Below are 25,978 nucleotides of genomic sequence, written 5' to 3'. Positions count from 1 at the left end.
GAAGCACGACTTTATCTAATGGGGCCTCCTGCTGCTGCCACGCCGCCGGAGCACGATTATTGTTCTCATCCTGAAGCAAAGTTCTTAACCCGAGGTACTATTTCTGGGTTAGCGGAGTCTGTAACCTGAAGCATCTGTAACCCAAGGTACCACTGTAGTTTTGTGTGTGTTTTTTTGTTTTTTGTTTTTTTTTAAAAAAAACCCTTCTCCTGTTAAATAAAGCTTTTTTGGGGGGGAGGGGGTTTGATGCTGCAACCCTATATACAGTTACCTTGAAGAAAAGCCCAGTAAAGACAGGGAAACTTATTTCAGAGCAAACAAGCACAGGGTCATAATGTTAGCCATACTGAGATGGTCCCCACTAGGAAGGCTATGCTGAACAGGACACCCAAATTACATGTGTGGGATTTTGCAACTCTGAAGCAGCTTTACAGTATTTATGAAATACACAAAGTTTTTGATGGGTAGGGGGTCAGAAACCCCAGAACGATATGTTTCGTTTTAAAGCATGAATTTTCCAGAGGCGTGGAGACTTTGCCTCCTGTGAAATATACTCACAGCTGCCCCGGAATGTTGTATGTGGATGACCCTTCTGGACAGTAATACCCAACTGGACACAGGGGAGGAACCCCTGTGCGGGGTCCGCAGTAAGAGCCAGGCCTGCATATCTGAGGACTAGGTGAACCTATAGGAAAGGAAACACAATAGATGTCCCACCTGCGCTATGCATTTAAAGAAGTATCCATTGGCTTTAAGCAGCCACAGCTTCTGCCAAAGAACCATGGCCAGTTCCCTCACTGAACTACAACTCCCAGAGTTCCCATGAAGGAGGGGTTGAGTTTACCCCTCATAGAACGACAATTCCCAGCAACCCTCAACAAACTTCAGATCCCAGAAATATTTGGAGGAAGCTATGTGCTTTAAATGTATGGCATGTACACAAGAGTATTGCTTCAGCCTACTTGTCATGGGTCTTCACAAGTACAAAACACCCAGAAAGTATCACAGGGACAATGCCCAATTAGTTACTGAAACCCATATTGTCAATGCTGTGATGCTCAAGAGTTGATGCATGATCACATCTCACCTGGTGGGCATTCAAAGCCTGGTTCGCAAGGTATGCCCTGGATGTTTGGTACCCCCGACCTGGCTGGGTCTGGGCAATAAAACCCAGAAGGGCAGGTGTTACAGTCCTCCAAAGATGTAGCACCAGGCTGGGTCCTAAAGGTGCCAGGTGGGCAAAGGAAAGCTTCTCTTCTTCCTGGGCACCAGTGGCCAGGAGCACAGGGATAGTCTCTAAAAGCAGCAGCTCCTGTTGGATGAAAGACAGGAAAACAATTTAAGGTGGAAGGGGGCAGGAAGAGAGAACCTCACTATTAACACCCCTGCTCAAAAAACCTGGTTTGCTTGTGGGGCAAGCTTAACAGTTCTCAAGGCCCAGTTCTCAAAAACCACAGGGAAAACATAGGAAACTGCCTTATACCAAGGCAGACTATTTATCTACTTAGCACAGTCTACTCAGACTGGAGGGGCTCTCCAGTGCAGAATCCCTACAGAATCACCTACTGAGCTGATCCTTTCTAAATAGAGGTGGCAAGGATTGAACCTCAACTCTGCCGGTTGGTCATTATAAGAACAATTATTTCAGAATTGGCTCTTGAGTTTGATTTCCTTCTCTACCCTCCCTGTCTTTCCCCCCTTGTGTGTTATGTGTTGTTTATTTTATTTTAAGATTGTAAGCCTGCAGGCAAGTACTTTAATGGAATCAGAGTTAGAAGAGCCCACAAGGGCCATCTAGTCCAACCCCCTGCAACACGGGAAACTTTTGGCCAACACAGGGATTGAACCCACGACCCTGAAAATAAGTCTCATGCTCTCCTGACTAAGCTATCTTATGTTTTAACAGATTGCATGTAAGTCACTCTGGGAACATTTTTGGCTGAAGAGCAGAGTACAAATACGCTAAATAAAACAACAACAATGAAGTTCCTACAGGTTCCTACTGTTAACATTTCTGTTTCATGTCATTTAACTTGAAATTTCAACCACCTCCTGGATGGGGAATCTGCTCCATCATGCTTGAGCTGAACAGGAATTTTGCAGACTGAGTTCAGAGCTGGGCCTCAGGTTGGGGCCTTACCTGTGGCCGCACACAGATGGTCTGATGAGCAGGGCTGGCAATCGATAGGGTTCTCAGTCCCCATTTCTGTTCGGAAAGCCTGCCTGGGGCACTGCGGGAGGGCCCGGGGTCCGCCGGGGGTGGTGTGATTCATTCCATGGCAGTCGTACCCATAAGGACATGGGTGGGCTACTGGATCCCCTGAAGAGAGAGGGAGAAGAGAAGGTATGAAGGTGTTCAAAGGGATAGACTTGCAGTGCTTAGGGCAGGGATGGGGAACCTGCAGACTACAGATGTTATCAGAGTACAACTCACAATAGACTCAGCCAGCACAGCCAATGATGTGAGTTGGAATCCAATGACACACAAAGGCAGGCAAGTTTGTTGTCCCTGGTTGGGTGTGCATGAGATCTGAAAGGAGAGGGGGAGGGAGGGGATGCCTCACACAGGTGTTTTGGGAAGGGGATTCCAGGAATAAATTCTGACCTTCTTTACACCAGCGGCCTGGTGGGCAGGGGAGGCAGTTTTCTCTTTGTCTTGCACCTGGGGCAGAGCCAATAGTGTCATCTGGACAAGGAATGGGTGCCTCTGAGCCTTCTGGGCAGTAGAATCCTGGGTGATAGGTAGGAAAACCCCCACAGTTTAATGCCTTGTGGTAAAGATTAGGACCGAGAGATCCATCAATTTCAGTTACTCCTTTTTCCACTCTTGAGTTTGGTTTTTCACATTCCACATTAGTTTGTGATCTTTTTTTTTATAAAGACCTTAAGAAGTTTCACCAACACTTTTGTGTGAATTTCTCCGAATATTCAGACACACACACCAAAAAAACAAAAACAAAACAGGGATGGATCTATATTTTAAATTCCTGGATGCCAATATCACATTATTTTTGTGCAAGCCAAAATAAGATGAAATTACATTTAGCCTGAAATCCTACCGCACACTTAGGAGTAAGCCGAAAGGAGTTGCTTACTTCTCAGTAAACAGGCTTAGGACTGTATCCATAAACACCAGCATCAAAACTTTCAGGAGCTGGTGATTTTTAAATCCCCATTTCTCATTGTGTTCTGCCTGGACTGAATTTTGAATCATATGTGCTTGCTTCTTGGCAGACTGCTTAGTTACCTGCTGGGCAGGGTCCTGCACACACCTGCCCCCAGAGACAGTCTGCCAGGGGGCTCCAGGTGAAGTTATGGCCCTGTGGGGTGGCATCTGAGCTCCCTTCTTGGCAAAAGAATCCGGCAGCACATCTCCCCTCCACTCGTCCTCTCCTAGTGCAGAGAAAGTGGTAGGAATTTATTTAGATGGCGAAGAGGCATTATTCATTAAAACTATACCTTTTCAATGCCACGTTTCAAAATGAACTCACAGAGCAGTTTACAGTATAAAACCAGGGTTGCCAACATGCCCTCTGGCTCCTTCCATAACACCCACGAAAGGTCTCAGTAAATATGCCCCCAAAGATCTACACAGTGTACGAGAGACTGTTTGCTCTTCCTGCTTGCACTTGCCTTTACTGATTGTGTCACTGATGCTTGACCTTATTTACATCCCTGGCTTTATAGCTGTTTTGATGGATTGTTTTGTGGGTGCAAAGAAAGGCAGGATAAAAACAAATGCATTAAGTAAAATGAAATGAAGCTAAACAACGAGAGGAAAGAAGCAAAGCAGCACAATATGGCACAGGGGAATTTGCTGAGCCAGTGGAAAGGATTCACCACTACCTGCAGAAGTGACCCACAGGACAGGGAAGACATCCTCTCTCCTCCTGAAGGCCAGACATATCCACAGGAGTAAACGTGCCATCGGGACATGGATAAGGAAACAAAGTACCTAAGGAAAGGGGACATATAAAAAACACAGATCAGTGAAGTATGCAACAACTTAAGAAGAGTTCTGCTGGATTACATCAAAGGCCCATCTAGTCCAGCATCCTGTTCTTACAGTGGCTGGCCAGATGTCTATGGGAAGTTCGTAAGAAGGACCTGAACAGCAGAACTCTCCCCAGTTGAGATTCCTAGCAACTGGCATTCAGAGTTTGTGAATGAAACTTTAGGTGATGGGTCAGTGATATCAATCAGTTAAAGCTTGTGGCCCTTTGGTTAGTGTGCTGCCATTTGTACCTTCAGGACAATATGAATGTGGCGGACAGCGTCTCGGCTTCCCTGTGGCAGCCTCATGGCAGTAGAAGCCTGCTTGGCAGGGGAGGCAGCGTTCTGAGCCCCGGTTTGGTTGGTATTCACCGATGAGGCAAGGGGCTGGATAGGCAGCCCCAGACTGGCAGAAATGCCCCTGGAGACCAGAGAGAGAGAGAGGAAGCAGAAAAAAATTGAGACAAAATAATTAACTAACTGCCCACACACAAACACACAAGCTGTCTTCTGCTAAGCCATTCCATTGGTCCATCTAGCTCCATAATGCCTACACTGACTGGCAGCAGCCCACCGGGGTTTCAGGCAGGGGACATTCCCAGCCCTACCTGGAGATGCCTAGGGTTGAACCAGGGACTACCCTCATGCAAAGCAGATGCTCTGCCACTGAACTATGACCCTTTTCTTAAGATATAAGACCATAGGAAGCTGATCAATACTGAATCAATTCCATTTACCTCAGCATTGCCTGCACTGTCTGGCAGCAGCTCTCCGGGATTTCAGACAAGAATTTCCCCCAGCCAATAATTGTTGGATAAACAGTGTAATCAACATTATAAATGAATCCAATAAACATTGTAAAAACACAGTAAGCTGAATCAGACCATTGGCCACCTTATGCAATATTGTCTACACTGGCTGGCAGCAGCACTCCAGGGTTTCAGCCCAGGGTCTCTCTCAGCCCTACCTGGAGACACCAGTGGTTGAGCCTGGGACTTTCTGCATGCAAGTAAGGTGTTCTACAATTGCCCCAGCCCCAGGTTGAGCACAGGGAAAGGCTGCAGCCAGCATGGCATATTCAGGGAATATTCAAGATCTAATCCAGAACATCTGGAGGGCACCATGTTGGCTACTTCTGGTTTAAACCCTTGCAACAGACCACCAAATCAGACCCACCCCCCATGGAGTGGCAACCCCCAGAATGCTCAGCTGTGCATGTCTCTGGGCATCTCTCCCAGTCTCACCCAACACTAGTTTCTATTGTTTATTTTCACCAGGTGTGGGGGACCTGTGGCCCTCCAGATGTTGATAGACTACAACTCCCAACGTCCCTCCCCATTGGCCATTCTGACTGAGGATGCTGGGAGTTGGAATCCAAAACCATCCAGAGGACAACAGGCTTGCCAATGTTTTTTGTTTGTTTGTTTTTTACATGCAAATCTAATTACAGCACCTGTGGCTGGGTGGGGGAGATACATCCCATGGTTCACTTTTCTGATTTCATTTTTCTATTCAGAACATTCCAGAGTAGTCCTGTATCAAGAAGCAACAATCTTCACATTGGCTTCCATGGAGAATACCCCAAGCTACCAAACCTCCTTTGTCAAATCCAATGCTCTGCCCAGGGGCATAGCTGTCAACTTTTCCCTTTTCTTGCGAGGAATCCTATTCGGAATAAGGGAATTTCCCTTTAAAAAAAGAAAATGTTGACAGCTATGCCCAGAGGTTGTATTAAGATTGGGGTGGGGAATTGGTGGCCTTTGAGCTGTCATCATCCCTGACCATTAGATATGCTGTCTGGGGGAATTTCATTCCAACACAACACCTGGAGAGACTAAGGGCTTCCTCCCACAAAGCAACCCAATGATAATCAGGTTCACATAAATTGTGATAGCAAATGACAGAGCACATGTTCCAGACCTCAGGGCAGAGAAATGCTGTTGGGCTGAATGAGCTGAAGTTTGCCGGGCAGTAGAAACCAGCAGCACACGGTCCAGTAGGTGAACTTAAACCCACTCCAGCACAGAAGAATCCTGGATAGCATGGGACACAGCAGTCTGGAGAGGAACCTCCTACAGGACACAAAAGCTTGCAGAGATCAGTTTAATCTGGAGAACGAGGAACATAGGAAGCTGTGTTACACTGTTGCTGCCTTATATCGGTCTCTACAGCCACAGCAGGTGCTGTAATTCTCCAGCAGAAAATTATCCCTGAAAGTGCACTCTTCCATTGTCTCCCAAGACAGATAAATGCCAACAACAACTGCAGAGCCCAGCCATCCTACGAGAAGGTTGTGGGAATGCACTGGAGCCTGAATAAGTGGTAATGTGTACATAGCCTAAAACTTTAAAATACAAAAGGTACTGTGTGAAGATCATCCAGGTCTGCTTTGCCTGTGATTTGAGAGTTTGATTTTCTCCATCAAACCAAGAGGTTCAAGCCAAGAACACAAGTTACTTTAAAGATTTTAGCTTTGAAAGGATGAAAGTGCAGCTGTCACTTTGGCTCACGTTACGTGGCTAGAAAGTTAGTGGGCTTTCTGCTGTCTCTGATGGAAAAAAGTTTTAGCTGATGAATGACACATCTATTAACTGATTGACTGAATTAGCTAGCCAATTAATTTTAAATGCATTTGCATATCATCACCAGCTCAATAAAGAGACAACTTCTGAGATATCAGATGATAAGGCTATTTAATAAACAAAAGCCTACATGTGGTAGAAGAAAATGCAATTTTTATTTATTTTTGCTTCTATTAAAGTAATGTATCAAAACCCAAACTGAACAAGATTTCCCAAGAGGCAGCTTCACTGATTAAAATATGCCCACGCCAATTCAAAATAGTTCCCATTGGCTAAACAGGCAAGGCAACCTGTGGTCTTCCAAATGTTTGTAGAATAATAGAATTGTAGAATTGGAAGGGACCATGATGGTCATCTAGTCCAACCCCCTGCAATGCAGGAATCTTTACCTGACATGGGACTTGGACTTTGTAAACCTTGCTCAATATTGTCTACACTGTCTGGCAGCAGCTCTCCAGGGAATCTTTACCCAACATGGGGCTCAAATCCACAACTCTGAGATTCAGAGTCTCATGCTCTGACTGAGCTATCCCCCAGAGATGAGGGGAGTTGTAGGCCAGGAGCAGCTGGAGGCCCCACAGTTTGCCTACCTTGAGCTTAGCCTTTAGGACTGGGTTTCAGTGCTTGCACTTGCTCAGCGCATTGGGACTAGGTTGCTGTCTTCTGTGACTAAGGATGGAGATGGCTTTTAGGAGAGAAAGGTGAGCCCTCTGTAGGTGTTCAGTTTGAACTTGTAAAGGGGCAAGTGGGAACATGAACGGTAAGCCACACCCCTCCAAAGGATGCTGCATGTGCCAGGCAATGCACAACCACCTTTAGTCTGAAGGGGGCTGCCCTATTTGTGTGTAAAATTATGGAACCCTTATTGACTAGGATTTCCATCCCTGTATTAGAAATCCTATTTGTGAATAAGGCAGCCTCTTTCAGAATAAAATAAATGAAGACATTGTCTAGGGAATGTGTTTGGTGTGCACAGCGCCATCAAGGATCTCCTCATTTTGTTCCTGTTCGCCCCTTCATGTGTTCAAACTGAATGGCTGGTCCCAACCACACCATATGATTTTAACACTCTGATACCACTTGATTAGTCATGGCTGTCCCCAAAGAATTCTGGGAACTGTAGTTCACTAAGGGGGCTGGGAGTTATAAGGAGGTTGCTCACAGAGCTACAATTCCCAGTGCCCTTAAACTATATTTCTCAGGATTCTTTGAGGGAAGCAGTAACTGTTACTGGTATAAGAGTGCTTTATATATATGATGTGGCTATGGCCACTGGAAGAGGCTAGAGGGTATCCATGCACCCCCTCATAAAGCTGATGTGGGTACTGTGGGGTCATGTGTGGAATGAGGGACTAACCTTTCTTCTAGCTGCCAGCTCTCCCACACAAAATTAAACAGCTTTGAATTTTCTGCTTTCCCACCTGGTTTGTGGGCAAGGCGGGGGAAGTAAGAGCTTTATAAAGGTAAAGGTACCCCTGCCCGTACGGGCCAGTCGTGTCCGACTCTGGGGTTTCGTGCCCATCTCGCTTAAGAGGCCGGGGGCCAGCGCTGTCCGAAGACACTTCCGGGTCACGTGGCCAGCGTGACAAGCTGCATCTGGCGAGCCAGCGCAGCACACGGAAACACCGTTTACCTTCCCGCTAGTAAGCTGTCCCTATTTATCTACTTGCACCCGGGGGTGCTTTCGAACTGCTAGGTTGGCAGGCGCTGGGACCGAGCAGCGGGAGCGCACCCCGCTGTGGGGATTCGAACCGCCGACCTGATGATCGGCAAGTCCTAGGCACTGAGGTTTTACCCACAGCGCCAAATTCCCCAAGAGCTTTAGTATGAGTGTAAAAATTGACAAGAACAGTTCAGCACACCTCCCTTCCACTGATCCACTGCTTCAGAACCCCTCTGGGTATCTTGAAAAATGTGGCAGTGGGACCTTGCATTTGCTGAAATAACATTTAGTTCCACCCTAAAATATGCTTGTGTCTGCATGTAACCTTGCAAACCTTGCTCAGTCCGCACTGTCTGGCAGCAGCTCTCCGGGGTTTCAGACAGGTGACATTCCCATTCTCACCTGCAGATGCTTGGGACTGAGCCAGAGATCTTTCTGCATGAAGAGCAGGTGCTCTACTGTGATAGGAATTTTATGCTCTTAAATATATGATAATGTTCATAAGTGTACCAACCAAGCACATACATACATCAGCACAGGAAGGCCAACCTGGAACCATTTTGATTCCTAAACTGACCAAATCTTTTCTCTACAAGGTCAAAATGGAAAAGCCTCCCCATTGTCTTTTCCTTCACAAATCCTGTCTTAAGGGTATGTCTGTGTTTGAATAGGGTGTGAGCCTGTGACATGGCCCAGGAACTAAGTATTTATCATTACAAAAGACTGGCCAGGCTCCCCAGGCAATCCAATCAAGTAACCTGCCAGACAGGAGATAAACAAGGACAAGAGAAAAACAACATTTAAATTTCTGTTTAGACCGCCTTTTCTGATGTAGGTATGATGTATCTGAGGGGTGGTCTTAGGTTACACCCCTTCTGTGATGTATGCATGATGTTTCTGGGGGTGGTCTTGATCTACAGGGTGGCAATTTCAAAAGTCTTTATAAGGCCTTGCACACTATTTTTCTGGGTCCTTCCTCTCTCCTGCAAGTGAGGGGAGCACCCTGTTGCAACAGTTCAATAAAGGCCAAGCCTACAGGCTGCTGTTTTGCTCCAAGTAATCCTGGTTGGTGTCTTTGTTTTTGTCCAAGGGAGCCCTCGGATTTTTCCGTTAACACTACCACTGAGCTATGACCCTTCCCCTTCATTTTCCCCCTCCACTGAAGAAGAAATTTCCTCCCACTGAAAAAAGATTTGGCACATTTCTTACATGCTAGGTTACCGACTGAGCTCCTTGCGTTCAGAGAAAGTCAGGTGCGGCAGCAGCTGAAATTTGAACATGGAGTACCCATGCTGTACTCACCTGTAACATTATTCAGAGTGCCCACTGGACAGGGAACAGGGAACCAAGTGCCTTCTGGACAATAGTGCCCCCGTGGGCAGGGCCCATTAAGAGGAAATTCAGGTGTGCTTTGTGGGACAGCATCAGAGGCTCCCCCTGAACAGTAATACCCAGAGGAGCACAGACCTGCCAATTGGAAAACAGAACTCTCAGGGGCTGTGGACACATCACATGACGAAGTGCAAACAGTGTTAAGGTGCCCCTGTAAAGGTTAGCTCAGAACAGACACCATGCTCCTGCGTTGTTCACATACGTATGGATTAAGGGTCCATACCTTTCTGGGGCAGGGGGAAAGCCTATACTTCTAATTCCTCTAGTATGAATGAAGGTAAGGTAAAAGGTAAAAGACCCCTGGACGGTTAAGTCCAGTCAAAGGCAACTATGGGGCTGCGGCGCTCATCTTGCTTTCAAGCCAACGTATGAATGAACTACGAATCTGACAGAGGTGAAGAGAAATCTCTTAATAAATCAGAGATGTGTGCTACTACTTCATTCCATAACTTTTATTTTTTGCAACAAATCATTTTGAAGTACTTGCAAGATTTCACTGTGTCTAGCCTATACCACTTCAACATAGTTGAACTCCAAAGTTCAAAATATTCCTTGTATATCTGGGAGAAAGCTTTCCTTTAATGTCAAGAGTTCTCTCTCTCTCTCTCTCTCTCTCTCTCTCTCTCTCTCTCTCTCTCTCTCTCTGTGTGTGTGTGTGTGTGTGTTAAGGGGCATGTAAGTAGAAAGGTTAATGTGCATATCAACTGAGAACTGTGCACCAGGTCTCATGGAGAATGTGCACATAACCCTTCCACAAAGAGGGAATTGTGCACATTACCTGGTCAATATACATATTCTCCAACAGACCTTGAAACATGTGCTTATATGGATATAATTTTGCAGATTCTCTGGTCATTATGCACAATCCCCAACAGGCCTTGGGAAATGTGCACAGCATCCATTAACTGCTATCAGTGGCATCCAGCCTTTGTAAATCTTCACCATTTTTTACATTTATTCATTGCTTTGCGCAAGATGTCTCAAAGCATCTTATACATCTATAAAATACAAGTCACTTGACAATAATTTAAAAACCAAACATTGGGAAGCAGGGAATACAATAGAAGAAGGCTCCAAATAGCTTCCATGACTACCAACCATTCATAGGTAACTCCCCTAGGAATGTGTCTGATTCTCTCATAAAGCCATCTATGTTACTGGACACCCCGTGGCTGAACATTACTAGGACTTGTGAATCACCTCAGAGCAATAACTAACCCTACCTCTTACCATCAGGTTCCCAGTTAGCATTTCCACTGCAGTACCTCCCAACTGGGCATGGTTTGCAGGCATTGGATGAGAGCGCCCCCTCCAGGGTGTTCAGGGTCCCAGCAGGACATGGCAAAGGGATGGCTGTCTGGGCTGGACAGTAGTAACCTGCCAAAGCAAGAAAGCATTGGGGTGCTGTGTGCACACATTATATTTATAGTGTAAAGGGATTGGTGGTTGAGTTGGGCAATTTCTAGGTTCCTTCAGCTCAGTAATTCTGAGTTTGTAAGATCAGGGGTCTGGAGAACTGAAGGACTAATTTAGACAAGAGTCCCCATTTGCAGGGGTGGGGCTGGAGAGCACATTTGGAAATGTAAGAAGATAGATCCATCCCCAAACAAACAAAACAGAGAGAGTGAGGTGCAGGGAGAAGGCAACTCCCCCCAACAAAACAACAACCAAACCCTAAAAACATGAAAGGGGATAGTGGAAGGTATTGGTACTTGTCAAAGGTGTGAGTTTCTGGCTTTGTTATGTAAAATAGTTGGCCAGTACAGACTATTTGTTGCTAATGGCTAGAGGCCCTTCTGGAAGGAAGCATGTCTTTGCCCCCTCTGTGGCAGCTGTTGTCATCCAGCTATGTCTGTGTAGATCAAGACTGCAGATTGAGAGATGCAAGGATCTTGTATGCATGCTGGGTCCCTGGAATGTGTGTCATTTGGAGAGTTGCAGCACACAAGGATTTGATTCAAAGGATCTTGAAGGGGTGTGGGACGGAGAATTATCATGGTAACTCAGGAAAGGACTTGTGCATCATAGTGCATAACACTGACAGTCAAGGAAAGGGGGTAAGGAGTGCTTTCAACCTCTGGCAAACAGTGTGCCTCCAATCAGTGGAGTTAAATGCAATCTCTCAGTGTCTCACCTCTGGGGCAGCTGAGTGGCTCCACAGTAGCAGCATAACGACAAGCTGTACCCGCTGGGCAAGGAAGGCAGAAGCTGGCCCCGACCATGGGGCTAAACATGCCAGGCTCACAAGGAACTTCCAGAATGGCACCCTCAGGGCAACAGAATCCTCTAGGGCATCTGTACCCATGAATCCCATCGCTGGGGCAGGGAGCAGCATTTCCCTCAAGGCAAACACACCTACAAATATTACATAGGAGTATCTAAGGCAGAAGTAGCCAACACAGTGTTCTCCAGCTGCTGTTGAACTCCCACTTTCATCAGCCCCCTTCAGCATGGCCAATGGTCAAAGAGGATGGAAACTGAAGGTCAGGGAGATTTGGAAGGCACAACTTTGCTACTCCTAATCTAAGGTTCGTCAAGACCCTTAGCCTACACTGGAGGGACAGAGTCCAATCCCCACCTCTAGTTTAAGGCATGCTTATAACCTGGCAGATGGCTGCCTGAGGAGACATGAATGTAGAAAATGACATACTTTTTATGTAATATTTGCAGACCAAACCCCCCCCCATGACAGCCAATTCTGTTCATATGATGTCCATTCCTGACCTCAGGTGAACATGCAAACAGCAGTCATTTCCATTTCCATTTGTGATGGGATTCTCCACATCCCTGCTCTTTGCATCTTAATAATGAGCCCTAAGACACTCTCAGAGGAGAGCAAGAAAAATCATAATTATTAGGCCCTTCCCAAACACTACCTCTCAATTTAGGGTTTTCCTTTGGGTTCATGCAGAGCGATGGAGATTTGATGTTTCTCTGGGACTGGATTCAGATTACTACTCTGCCACTATCAGTTCAATGTGTTTTTGGATCTCTGATGATACTCTTTCTCCCAAATACCCAGGACAGCCGCGCTTCTTTTTATCCAGCTCTCTCTCCATCACTCATGTAACCCCTATTTATTTATGGAGAATATCATGCGATCAGAGGCTACTGTGTTTCTTCACAGTGAGCTTGCCTGCAAGTCTTGGCTTGCCATTCAGTCAAGGGAAGCAGCTGTTACAGCCTCTTACCCTTCATTACATGGCGCCATCTGGGACAGATCAGACATCCCTGATTGGCTGCAGTAGAGTCCAGCTGGGCAAGGCTGGCACTCACTCTCTGCTTTCAGACCCAGAGAAGCAGAAAAGGAGCCAGGTGGGCAAGGAACGGGATATCCAGTCCCATTGGGGCAGAAATGCCCAGGAGGACAGATGTCATTCCCGGTTAGGAGGAAGCTGGCAGAATCCACCTGGAAAAAAATAAAGGAAAATAATATCAATGAGAAAGAAATATGGTTGGTAAACAATTTTGATGAAACCAAGTCTTAAATGTGAGCTTCCAATAAGATGATATCACTGTGCCAAGCTGATTCAGATAACATTTCTCAAGTAATTGCACATCAAAGAGCCTATTGATTTTCTCTCAAGCTTCCTCTGTGAGCCACAGAGGGGTGTAATTAACTTGGTAAAATTGTCCAAGGTTGTGCAATTTGCTTTTTTTAAAAAAGTTCTCATGAAAATTCATCGTTTTAGTGCGAATTTCTCCCCAAAACACAATTTTGTAAGTAGTTTGACTAACATGCACATTTTTGCAAGCCATTTACCTTGATAGAAGGCATTTTTTGTGCATTATTTTCACAAATAAAAGTATTTTTATTTATGCAAAAACATGCCTAATGTGCAAAATTTTGCATGCTTTTTTGGAGGGGGTTGGGAAACTGCATTGTGAAATTGGAAGATGTACATATTTTGAAGGATAGCTGCTTTGGGGTCTGCATCTGGGTTCGGGCTGTGAAAATTAGCCCAACACATTTGACACCCCTAGTAATGAATCAATCCTGCTTCTTGCCATTTACACTCACCCTCTGTCTCATGGGAGCAGGGCTGACTGCTCCCCTGGTGCAATAGTAGCCTTGATGACAAAGACCAGTCGGTTGGGACAGCCCAGGAGAAGAGCAGTACATTCCTTTAAAAAACATAATGAAGGAAAGAAATCTGCAGTGAACATGGGGAACACAGGAAGCTGCTTTTTACCAAGTCAGGCCAATGGTCTGCCTAGCTCAACATTGTCCGCACTGACCGGTAGCAGCTCTCCAGCATTTCAGGCAGGGAGGTCTCTCTACCTGGAGATGCCAAAGGGGATTGAACCTGGGACCTTCTGCATGCAAAGCCAATGCTCTACCACTGAGCTGTGGCCCTTTCCCAGTGTGCACAGCATTTGTGTGAGCAACCAAGAGTTAGACTTCTTCCCGCTATTGTCTTACCTTCTTTCTTGGGTGGGCTGTATGCTCCATGCCCCAGTCCCTCACTTACCTGCTGGGCAGGGCTGACAGTCAGATTCCTCAGCAGCACCAGCCTTGGGCCCATTTGTGCCTCTGGGGCATGGGTGTTCTGTGCCAGATGTAGTGCCAGGGGGGCAAAAATGCCCCAGAGGGCATGGCTTGGGGGCCTGGATAGCAGCAGCTAGGAATGAAAGAGCAGCTTAGAAACTTCCTGATAGCATTTTCTCTAAGACATTATTATATTGTGACAATTGTGTGTACAATCTCCAGCACTCTGCTCTGAAAACTAAAACATATAAAAGATAATAAAGTGATAAACGATGCTAGAATTAAAACCAATATAAAAACAAATCTATTAAAAATGTAGATAGTAAACAGCACAACACCATCAAAAGGCATTTTAAAAGCTGTCAGTTCCCCAAAGCCTGCTGGAATAACACAGTCTTCACCTGCCAGTGGGAAGACAACAAGGAGGGATCCAGTTTAGCTTTCCTGGGAAGGAGTTCCAAAGTTGGGGAGCAAACACCTGGGAAAGCCCTCTCCCACATTCCCACCAAGGGTGCCTGAAAGGGTGGCAGGACTAAGAGAAGGTGGGTCTCCTCCTCAAAGATATCAGAGGCCAGGCAGGTTCATATGGGAGAATATGGTGCTTCAGACAGCCTGGACTTAAGCCATATAGGGCTTTATAGGTCATAACCAGCACTTTGAATTGTGCCCAGAAACAGACTGGTTGCTGGTGGAGCTGTTGTAACAAAGGAGTCATGTGCTAACATACCTGGAGCTTAGATTATATCCAGTTCTTATCAAGCGTCTGTTCTTATTTACTTGCAGGGAGATAATATGATGGTGAGCATTCCTCCTGCATTCATCCAGATTTGCCTGTTGTGTGTTTATACACTTTCTTGGTAATCCTTCACTGATTCTGCACTTTTCAATGTGTTTCACTATCACTTTCCTAACTCCAAAAAGTCTATTTATTTTTCAAAGCAGATTTGTTGTGCAAGGGCAACAGAGCACCTTCACATGTATTAAATGTGCCAACCTAAATTTCCCAATTATCTGCTTGATTCCCTCCTGCAAAATACTGACAGTCTGGAGGTGCTCACAGACACATGGAACAAGCTATCCCCTGCACACAAATCATAACAAGCAACTATCATGGGCACATCCCTCCAATTTCCTCACTTTGGTTGGATGATTCACAGAAGAATCCAGCTGGGCAGAGATCACATGACTCCTTCCCTTCCTCCAATTGATAGGTTCCTTTCTGGCAAGCTGCTGGAGCCACAGATCCTTGAAGGCAGTAAAATCCACGTCGGCACCGATGGGAAGCAGGTGTGGCAGAGGTCTGTCCTGGGGGGCAATAGTATCCGGGCATGCACATCCCTTCTGGGGCAGCCTTTCCCAGCCCTAAAGTCATTGAGAGGAAAAAGAAGGCTGTGTTTCTTTCCATTAAGAAACCAGCTGAGAATCTGTCAAGACACCCCCTTGCCTCAAAAGGGGGAAAAGAAATATTCATGCACATACCACTGCAGAAATGCCCCGCTGGACAGAGCTTGCAGTCTGTGGGATCCCATTTCCCACTGTGGGGATTGATGCTTCCTGCAGGGCATGGAATTGGGGCCCCTGTGCCTTTGGGGCAGTAGAATCCTTGGGGGCAGAGTTTCTGGTCAGGATGCGTGGATAGCAAATCACAGTAGTAGCCGAGGTGACATATCCCTGCAAAGGAGAGGGTGTCAAAGACCACCACAAATCACTGGTGAGCCATAATAATAATAATAATAATAATAATAATAATAATAATAATAATTATGATTTATACCCTGCCCATCTGACTGGCTTTCCTCAGCCACTCTGGGCAGCTTCCAACAAAATATTAAAATGCAATGCTGTTAAACATTAAAAGCTTCCCTAAATAGGGCTGCCTTCAGATGTCTTCTAAAAGTTGCTTTTCTCTTTGATGTCTGGTGGGAGGGCATTGCACAGGGCGGGTGCCACTACCAAAAAGGCCCTCTGCTTAGGTTCTCTGTAACTTGGCTTCTCACAGCGAGGGAACCACCAGAAGGCCCTCAGCACTGGACCTCAGTGTCCGGGCAGAATGATGGGGGTGGAGACGCTCCTTCAGGTATACTGGACTGAGGCCGTTGAGGGCTTTAAAGGTCAGCACCAACACTTTGAATTGTGCTCAGAAAGCAACTGCGGGGCTCTGTTTCTAGCAGAAGAGGTGCTGGGTCTTAAGGCTACCTGGAAGTCACTTTCTTTGACCTCCCAGATGCCTTGCTGCCTAAAACTAGACTTCTGCATGGGGATGAGGAAGTAAGTTTCCAGTAGGTCCATGGTGAGAGAAACTCTGTGTGTGCTCAGAGCCTTCACTCTCTTTGTTGATTTGCAGATTGCCGGACTCTCAGGAAGGATTTTCCCCGTGTCCCATTGTGCAGAAAATGAACTGTAATTTCTAACCTAAGCTAGTTGCTTTAAATCATCCACCCACTCACCCCAAACTCCTTTGCAAATTGCATATCAGATATAATTATTTTCTGGGTCAGAAGCCAGAAAAAAAAGAGGCTGCTTGATTAGTGCAAGACAAACTTAGCTCAATGTAGCTTGCGGGGTGGCGGTGGTATATTTATAGAGCTTTCTCTTGTTTCAGCATCCAAGTTACACTGCGTGCTCTGGAAGGTGATTAAAGAACTCACCAGAAACGCTGGCCAGACCTTCTCCTTGGCAGAAGCTTCCTCCAGGGCAGGGCAAGCAGGCATTGAGGGACAACATCCCAGGTTGGGTTAGAAAAGTCCCAATCGGGCATGGCGTTGGGCTGCTGCTACCCAAGGGGCAGAAATGCCCTGCGGGGCACATGTCTCCACTTTCATCGTGAACAGGGTTTGGTACTCGTGCTTTCAGGGCGCAGTAATACCCAGGCAAGCAAGGACCACTTGGGGTAACAAGACCTAGGAAAGAGAGAGGCTTTATTTTACTTTATTTATATTCACATTATTATACTGCTCAAAAGCTCTGGATTGCACATAACTGGTGAGGATATTGCATTTAGATTGCATTTGGGGATTTAGATACACACTATACCTTTAAAGCACTTTTTTTAAATAAAAAGAATAAATTGTATTAGAATTTGGCAAACGGGATACAAAGATTACTACTACCTATTATATTTTTCATCAAAACTAATTTTTTTATCTAAATAAAAACACAAACCAAAAAGAAAAAGAAAAGAAAAAAACAGAGAGAAAGCGAGGATGAAGAAATAGAGAAGGGAGAAAGGGGAGAAAGGGAGAGAAAGAGAGGAGATAATGAAAGAGAAAGGAAGCAAGGAAGGAAGGAAGGAAGGAAGGAAGGAAGGAAGGAAGGAAGGAAAAAAAGGAAAGCTAGTTAAGAAATTTCCGATTCTTCATCAGTCTGCTATATACAAACATTATTCAACTCATCCACTCCAATATAACACCCAATAAAACTACTTTCTATAAACCAACATTATCTTCAATCCTCAAACCCAAATGTCATTGGTTTGTTTTCTTTTTCATGCAAAAATTCTATGAGAGGTTTCCAATCTTAAGTGAATGTTAACAATGACTTTTCTCTGATTAAACATGTCAATTTCACCATCTCAGCTAAGCCCATTAATTTTAACAACCATTCCTTCATAGTTGGTAATGACGAGTATTTCCACCTTTGTGTGTATAAAAGTCCCACCGCTGTAATCATATACTGAAACAAAGTTTCATAGCCTTTTCCTAATTGCATGTATTTGTATACAATTTTTTGGAACCTTTAAAGGACATTTGTAGCACATTCTTTCCCTCAAGGAATCCTGGGCAATGTAGTTTACCCCTCACAGAGTTACAATACCCAGCAATCATTAACAAACTACAGTGCCCACAATTCATTGAGGAGCACAAAAAAATGTGCTTTAAAGGTATACTGTGTGTGCAGCCTTAAGCACTACTTCTGTCAGGAAGACTATACAACTGTGGCGTGTATTCTTTTTGTAAAACCTGGCCCTAAGGAGATGGGCCTAACCTAAAACAAGATGCCTCAGTTGCAGTTTAACTTAAGCACAGAATTTCATTACAGGTACTGGTCACAAGTCTAGCACTCCATCCACCAGGTCGAATTGCATGGCAGCTTTCAAAGAAAATCCACTTTCACCAGGATTGCCTTCCAAATAGGCATGCTTAGGATTACAGCCCAAACCGAAATCTGCTTGTTGTCTCCTTGACCTACCTGGGTTTGCACAGAATTGGCCTCCAGGACAGGGCGTGCATTCATTGTAGCTGCTCAGGCCTGTCTGGTTACTGAAGGTGCCATTGGGGCATGGGAATTGCTTGGCAGTTTCCGTCCCAGAGAGACAGTAGTACCCAGGCAGGCAGTCCAATGGCTTGACCACTCCCCGCAGAGAGGTGTTTTGGGAATCCTGTGCTTGGAAATCAGGATCACAGAACCTGCCAAAAAAACAGACCATGTCTCCTATAGTGTTACATTTTTGTGCATACATTGCTTGGCTAGAGAATTGCCTTGCAAAATTCAGAAAAGTGCAAATTTTAAAGGAAGTTTGCTTGCATTGCAGTCCATGTATTGTTTTGGAAAGTGGAATTTTAGTATGTTAATAATAATAATAATAATAATAATAATAATAATAATAATAATAATAATATTTTTTTAATACCCCGCTCTCCCCAGCCAAGGCCGGGCTCAGAGCGGCTAAAAGTGAACTCAGTGGAATCTCTCTCCCTTCCCTGGTCTTGGGAAACCTAAAGACTAGCAACTCCTATGCAGACTGCAAAGGAGAAGATAACAAAAAAAGGTGAAGGATCCCACAAACTGTTTCACTTACTTTCCTGCTGGGCAGACTTTGCACAAGCTTTGACCAGTTTCATCCTGGTATTTTCCAGGGGGGCAGGGTTTGGGCTGTGGGCTGCCCATGGGGCAATAGTGACCAAGAGGACAGAGGTAGTCTACGGAAAAGAGAAATGTGTAGAAAATGTTGCAGCTGTGTGTTACTTTAATGGGCACCCTGTGCAGCTATAATGCAAGGAGGAGTGTGAACTTCAAGCATTGCAGAAAAATAATTAGAAAAAGTTACAAGAAGATCAATAAATCATCTGCTAGCACTGTTTATAATTCAGAGAAGACAGGAGTGCCTGGCGTGCTCTGGTCCATGGGGTCACAAAGAGTCGGACACGACTAAACGACTAAACAACAAAATAATTCAGAAGCTGGGCTTGACACATGTGATGCTTGCTAGCCTTGTTTAAAGATAAAACATGTTCACATACACCTTTTGATATAAGCAGTGCTTTTGTTTCTAAAAAAAATGTTTAGGGGTACTCTCATTTTCCTACTCATATTGATGGGGCCAAACTTAGATTCACAAAATGTTTAAGGTATGCATACCCCTGCGCCCCACCCCCAGAAAAAAGGGCTGGATATAAGCCAACGACCAATTTACATGCATCCAATTTACGTGTGACAACATGCATTGCATCAAACCCAAAAGTGACTTTAAAAAAGGCAAAAAAACCCTGCCCTAAATGTGCACAGAAATGGCAAAAAAGGCACAAAAACAGCATCTAGCAATCCCACAAGATTTCATGTCCAAATGGCTTGGAGTTTTTTTAATTTGAAAACAACTGTATTTCCTTAGTTTCTTCACAGTCTAGAAACCAATCTCTTGTTTCTATTCACATTCTTACTGCAACACAAGTGGTGGCCCTTGAGCACATCACATTTTCCTACCTGGATTCTGGGCAGATACTGATCCTTCTGGGCAGAACCAGCCTGCCATGCACAAGCCCTCTGGGGAAGTTTGACCTCGGAGGGAACAGAACCAGCCAGCCACACAAAGACGGCAGTCTTGCAGGCACTCACCACCTTGGTCACCCAGAAAGGAGCCTGTAAAAGAAGAAGAGTTTAGATTTGATATCCCGCTTTATCACTACCCAAAGGAGTCTCAAAGCGGCTAACATTCTCCTTTCCCTTCCTCCCCCACAACAAACACTCTGTGAGGTGAGTGGGGCTGAGAGACTTCAAAGAAGTGTGACTAGCCCAAGGTCACCCAGCAGCTGCATGTGGAGGAGCGGAGACGCAAACCGGGTTCCCCAGATTACGAGTCTATCGCTCTTAACCACTACACCACAACACATGTTTGTTTGTGTCTGTTACCTGCCATGCTAATCTGTCTCAGCTACACAGAACACAGCAGGGACAAGGCTAGGCTGCAGACATTCCCCTGATACCATCGTTACAGGGCTGGATTAAGACCTTTAGAGGCCCTAAGCACTTAAAAAAAAAATGGTGCCCCATATATACCTAGTATTTCAAAATATATTCAATAATAAACCATAAAACAAAATTTTACCAGATTCTAATTTTGTTGTATTCCCAAGATTAATGTATATCATTAATCTCAATTATTACTGTTATAAATACTATTTTGTAATTATTGCATATTTGTGTATGTAATTTTCCCATTTATTGTGGGAGCCTTTTTTGAGGAACCTGGTTCAGACGCGCCATGTAGTCCATGGTAAATCTGGCAATGGATGCCCTAAGCATGTGCCTATTTTGCTTAATGCTTAATCCAGCCCTGCCTTGTTCTCTACACAGGGGAGACTTTTCATGGGGGACCAGCTACTAATCCCTAACGCAGTTTAATGCTCATAATACATCATTAAAAAGAGAGAGAAAACCATGCCAGTTGATTTGGTTAAACTGGCCCTTGATAGCTATAACGGAAAGACAGCATTTTGTATCAGTCCATACAGAATGTCTGGGTGGGAGAGAAGAGGGATTTCTCTACACTCGCATGTGAGAAAACAGATACAATCAGAATCCAATAGGCTCTCTCTTCATTCCTGTTTCTGGGAGCTACAATATAAAAATATTATGATTTGGGAGAATCCTTATCTCCATCTTTGCTGGGGCAGAAGAACTCTTGTTTATTTGCTGCCAATGATGACAAAACCTAGGCTCAGCCTGAGAGTACATAGATAAAGCAGAACTTCAGAGTTTCAGTTAAGCAAGTAGGCAGTGCTAGGTACAAGCCCATGATCCACATTTGCATATTTCAGATGTATAGATGCAAATTTAGGCTGGTTTCAGAGGGAAACAAACACACACACACTTGCTATCAGGGTCAACTCTGAGCTACGGGAGGGAAACCCAATTTTCTGGACCCAACATACTGTATGGGGATTGTATCCTCCACAAATTAACAAGGTAGGTAGCTGGAGTCACAATGGCATTGGGCTTTGCAGTGTGCCCAGCTACTGTGTAAGCAAAGATTTTAGAAAAACAAAGAGGAGGGAAGGAGATCCTCAGCCAGGTGGAGTAGACCTGGGGTTTGCCCCTGCCCCTGCCAATGCCCCTGATCTCCAGAACTGATTATGGCATCAGTGCTTTGCTGAGCAGCTACTTTGGGACCTACCTGAGAGACATGGAATGGGAGAAGAGCTTCCCTGTGGGCAGACATGGCCTCCAGGACAAATATCTCCCACTGCCCCATCTATTGGGTTAGGGATGGTGGAGCCCCCAGTGCAGTAGAAGCCGGCATCACAAGGGCCTGAAGGCGCAGCCAATTCTGAAGAGGCACAGTAAAAACCTAAAGAAGGAGGGAAGAAGAGCACATTCAGATTCAGCATTTGTGCCCCCAATGGGTCTCCCATTAACTAGCTATGTATTCCCGCACTATTGGAATGAACCTCTAACTAAGCTAAGGCTAGAGAAGCAACAGGATGATCTGTTCAAAGGCATGCCTAGAACAGGGCAAAGCCCCAGTAGATCTAGATTTGCTGCCTTGGGGTTGTAAATATACAGTGGTACCTCGGGTTACATACGCTTCAGGTTACTGCTAACCCAGAAATAGTACCTCGGGTTAAGAACTTTGCTTCAGGATGAGAACAGAAATCATGCTCCGGCGGTGCGGCAGCAGCAGGAGGCCACATTGGCTAAAGTGGTGCTTCAGGTTAAGAACAGTTTCAGGTTAAGAACGGACCTCCGGAATGAATTAAGTATTTAACACAAGGTACCACTGTACTTTGTTTGCAAGTAAGGCTTTGGGAGAAATGTTGAGTTACAGGGCTTGGATGAGATATAGTTGAGTAGAGGAACAACCAGGGGTGAGGTGAGAGGCTCCCTGAACAGAGAGAGGGGGAGAGACAAGTAAACTGCACGGTCAATTTCTGTGTGGTCTATTTTCTGCAAATTTCAGCTGTTTGCATAATTATATATTTGCATAATAAACAATGATAAAATTGAGCCCCTTGTCTGCACACACAGCCCCTTCAAGCCACCCTTTGTGGTGTCAGCAGCCAAACCAGGAAGCTTCTAATTAACCAAAGTTTGAAAGTATGCTCTGACAGGTTAGTGAGAAGTATATCTACCTGGAGTGCAAGGGATGGGAACAGGAGATCCCTCCGGACAGAATGCTCCAGCAGGACATATTTGAATTAAAGCTTGGACAGTGGATCCTGCTCATGGAATAGAAAAGACAGCGTCTGAAAAGGATACATCCTGACTATGGGCAATAGTTTGTGCTTCAAAAATTAAAATTCAGCATGTAGGAGACCCAAAATTTATGCATCTATATAAAAACTGGTTTCAAACCACATAATTTATCCTGTGTGAACTGTTATTTTTGCCATTTTGCAATGTCTATTTCGCATTATCATCTGTCTTGGCCAGTTTGGGGTATGTGTGTGTCAAGAGACACAAAAGGACCCAAACCAACCCACTGGAAATCTGATAATAAGCCAACTTCTGAGATTTAAGCAGGCATTTTGCCCCTCTGCTCCACCAGCATATATTTATCTTCACAATCTATATAAACTTTAAACAACAATAAAAATGGAGTTTCCCAGGAAGTGGAATTCTACTGCCAGTAATATGTAGGGCTGCACTGATGTTTACATGTTAACCTTTTCTGTGCAAAAATGTGCCACCACAAAAATGTCTCTGTTCCTCTTTTGGCTCAGCCTAGCACCACGGAAATATAATCAGCTGCTGCCCAGTAAGGAAGTCCTGGCCTAGATGGGGCTAATGTTTGAGAGGAAGGTATGGAACATCTTTGCTCTCCATGGCACCTCCTGCATCCGCTACCAGGGCCTAGGCTGCGAGAGACATCAGCAGCCACCACCACCCAGTGAGGACATCCTGCCCTCTGTGGGCCTAACATGTAGCTGCCTCAACAGCCATGGTACTCAGCTGCAGAATGGCATTTGTTGGATTGGTAGAAGAAGGTTGGAAGAAGTTTAAAGACTATCTACAGAAACATTGTAAAATTAAGGAATGTTAGAAGGATGCTGGAATGAAGTTATGTGGTTTTAGCAGTAATGTTATAAAGGAGTATGTAAAAATGGGTTGTCAACAGGTGAGAATGCAAAGTCACAACATATTAAGATAAATGATTAAGATAAAAACAAAGATGGAAAGGATTTGCTGAATTAACTAATTGAACTAGAATACAAAAAGGGAGGTGTGAGGAGGTCAAGGAAACAAGTAAATGAAAGATAAGCTATGGAAAAATTGATTTGTTTTTATTTTTTATTTTTTATTTTTTATTTTTTTGTATTTTTTTGTTTTATTACTTTTTTCTTATGTCTGTAATTTCTTGAAATTTTAATAAATAATATTATTTAAAAAATGGCATTTGTTGGAACAAGGGGAGGGGGGATGACTTATATACACCTTTGGACTGCTGTGGTGACTACTGTAGAACTGTCTGTTTATTAAATATATTGTAGACCACCTTGAGAACTTTGCTAAGCAGGCAGGATATATATATGCCAGGAAAAAATATCATTTTCTCCCACCCCCACCCCCAAATGCACCATTATGCAATCAAATGTATTCTCCAATACCAGTGTTGTTTCCTGGGGATACCGGCTTGCCTGGAGTTGACCCAGGAGGGCAGTACCATCCGGGCATGCAAATGCCATCTGGGCTTACCAAGCCCGGCTTGGAGCAAAACTTTCCAGGAGGGCATAGCTGGCAATCCAAGATGGTCTTGATGTTAAGAATCTCACTGTAGGTCCCCCTTGGACAAGGGAACTGAGTGGCAAACTTTGTACCACGTGGGCAGTAGTACCCTGGAGAAGAGAAGGAGATTGCCAAAATTGTAAATACCAGACTGTTAAAGGACACTTTTCCAAATGCTCAAGGCAATTTGCATCAATCCAGGAATCAAATTCACAAGAACACACACACACACACACACACACACACACACACACGTTGTGAAGATTACATATGGGCATCAGTAATGCCAAAAGCAGGGACCCATTTACATACCAATGCAGAAGTCTCCCTCTTACCGCCAGCACAACCAGTGCTGGAGTTGTAGTTCAGTTTCCCCATCCCTGCTCATAATGCTAGAACACATGGACATCCAAGGAAGCTGAATGGTGGAATGTTTGGGACAGACAAAAGAAAGGACTTCTTCATGCAGAGCACAGTTAAACCATTGAATTAGCCCCTACAGGAGGCAGTGATGCCCATCAGTTTGGATGGCTTTCAAAAAGAATTGGAAAAATTCTGCAGTCAGTGGCAGTAATGCTGGAGGCCACAAGGAGGGGAGAGAGCTCTGGTGCTTGGGTCCCGTTTGCCAGTTCACTCAGGCATCTGGTTGGCCACTGTGAGAACAGGAATTTGGACTACATGGGCCACAGGCCTGATCAAACAGGGCTCTTCTTATGTTCTTACGTTCTGATTGAGAAGGAATCATAAGGAAATCAGACGTGACCACCAGCAAATACTTCCTGCATAGGAATAGACCAGAGTAGGCCATGTGGTGAAGCTTCACAGGTCAGGATGATGCAACGTTCTAAGCAACAGGTCACACAGTAGTGATCTAGATCTAGATGCAGGCATCTAGAAGGCCTTCAGAGCATTGGACTGTTGCAGTTCAAAGAAAAAGAAGAAGCTGGAAAGTTACTTGTAGTGCTAAACTCACCGACTGGGCAGTTGGTGTAATTAGCTGAACCAACATCACAGTAAACACCTTCTGGGCATTCCAGACATTGGGCCATTCCCCAGAAGGGGCTGTAGCTTCCCGCTGGGCATAGCTGTGGTCTTCCACTCCCTGAGACACAGTAATGACCAGGTGGGCATTGCCCTCCTCCGCTTGTTACCTGGAAATATAAGTGCATGGCATCACTGCAGAACAGAAGTGGGGAACCTGTTGGTTAGAGGGCTGGATGTAAACATGACCAACCTTCCTCATGACACTTTGACAGCTGGGTGGGGTTACCCACCTGTCCATTACCTCATGTAATATGACATCAGGCACATCATAAGACATCAGGTATTTCCCAAGCTGTAACTGCAAAGAAATTATCTTCCTTTGCAGATGTGGCTTGAATTCAAAAAGTGGCAAATTCAAGTCATTTGGAGTGTGTTCTCATAAGACAAATGATAAAGAGGCGTATAGAAAATGGCTTCTGCTAGGAATGAGATCACCTGATACCTCCTGAAGTAAACTTCATGGAGAGAAAGATGGGGGGGGGGAATGAAGGGATAAGTATAAATTCTGAGTTCTCCACTCTTCCCTTAGTCCCTCTTTTGAGAATTTTTATTTGCAAATATAACAGAAAGGAAGGTTGAAACATCACCAGCTGACATTGAGCATAAAAATCTTCCACCAGTGCTTCCGAATTTAAAGTTCCTTCTACTCCTGACAATTACAATATTATTATCAGCATCAAAATAGCTTACCAGCTGAGGTCTTGGAGAAACAGCTCCTCCACTGCAGTAGAACCCAGCATGGCAGAGACCAGAAGGGGAGGCAAGCCCTGTCCCATCACAGAAATATCCTGAAATGGAGCAGAAATATAAAGCAGCTTCCAGAATATGTGGACCATGGATATCATCATCAGTGGGAAGGGGAGAACCTGTGGCCCT

At 44.9% G+C, this 25,978-nt stretch overlaps 1 protein-coding gene across 7 annotated transcripts in view; it reads right to left on the bottom strand.

Moving 5' to 3' along the window:
* The window catches only part of LOC128402396 (zonadhesin-like), a 137,529-nt gene that overhangs the window by 36,743 nt on the left and 74,808 nt on the right, over nucleotides 1-25,978 (bottom strand). For all 7 annotated transcript variants that reach the window (XR_008327674.1, XR_008327675.1, XR_008327676.1 and 4 more), the window contains exons 41-65: nucleotides 25,793-25,890; nucleotides 25,032-25,209; nucleotides 23,941-24,168; nucleotides 22,465-22,551; nucleotides 21,510-21,683; nucleotides 19,820-19,975; nucleotides 18,918-19,038; nucleotides 18,308-18,525; nucleotides 16,768-17,019; nucleotides 15,599-15,790; nucleotides 15,257-15,481; nucleotides 14,103-14,252; nucleotides 13,652-13,755; nucleotides 12,822-13,039; nucleotides 11,765-11,985; nucleotides 10,861-11,007; nucleotides 9,541-9,705; nucleotides 5,914-6,065; nucleotides 4,246-4,414; nucleotides 3,847-3,955; nucleotides 3,248-3,393; nucleotides 2,606-2,731; nucleotides 2,141-2,320; nucleotides 1,088-1,312; nucleotides 559-685 (exon numbers count right to left, since the gene is read on the bottom strand). Coding sequence is in view for 4 of the 7 variants with exons in the window: in XM_053366470.1 (XP_053222445.1) it covers nucleotides 559-685; nucleotides 1,088-1,312; nucleotides 2,141-2,320; nucleotides 2,606-2,731; nucleotides 3,248-3,393; nucleotides 3,847-3,955; nucleotides 4,246-4,414; nucleotides 5,914-6,065; nucleotides 9,541-9,705; nucleotides 10,861-11,007; nucleotides 11,765-11,985; nucleotides 12,822-13,039; nucleotides 13,652-13,755; nucleotides 14,103-14,252; nucleotides 15,257-15,481; nucleotides 15,599-15,790; nucleotides 16,768-17,019; nucleotides 18,308-18,525; nucleotides 18,918-19,038; nucleotides 19,820-19,975; nucleotides 21,510-21,683; nucleotides 22,465-22,551; nucleotides 23,941-24,168; nucleotides 25,032-25,209; nucleotides 25,793-25,890 (4,168 nt within the window). In the remaining 3 variants the exon portion in view is untranslated. The remainder of the gene's footprint in view (nucleotides 1-558; nucleotides 686-1,087; nucleotides 1,313-2,140; nucleotides 2,321-2,605; nucleotides 2,732-3,247; nucleotides 3,394-3,846; nucleotides 3,956-4,245; nucleotides 4,415-5,913; nucleotides 6,066-9,540; nucleotides 9,706-10,860; nucleotides 11,008-11,764; nucleotides 11,986-12,821; nucleotides 13,040-13,651; nucleotides 13,756-14,102; nucleotides 14,253-15,256; nucleotides 15,482-15,598; nucleotides 15,791-16,767; nucleotides 17,020-18,307; nucleotides 18,526-18,917; nucleotides 19,039-19,819; nucleotides 19,976-21,509; nucleotides 21,684-22,464; nucleotides 22,552-23,940; nucleotides 24,169-25,031; nucleotides 25,210-25,792; nucleotides 25,891-25,978) is intronic.

This window comes from Podarcis raffonei, chromosome 15 (assembly GCF_027172205.1).
Source record: "Podarcis raffonei isolate rPodRaf1 chromosome 15, rPodRaf1.pri, whole genome shotgun sequence".
Lineage (NCBI taxonomy): Eukaryota > Metazoa > Chordata > Lepidosauria > Squamata > Lacertidae > Podarcis > Podarcis raffonei.
Note: the sequence above shows the minus strand (reverse complement) of the source record. Positions and strands in the feature narration are given on the sequence as shown.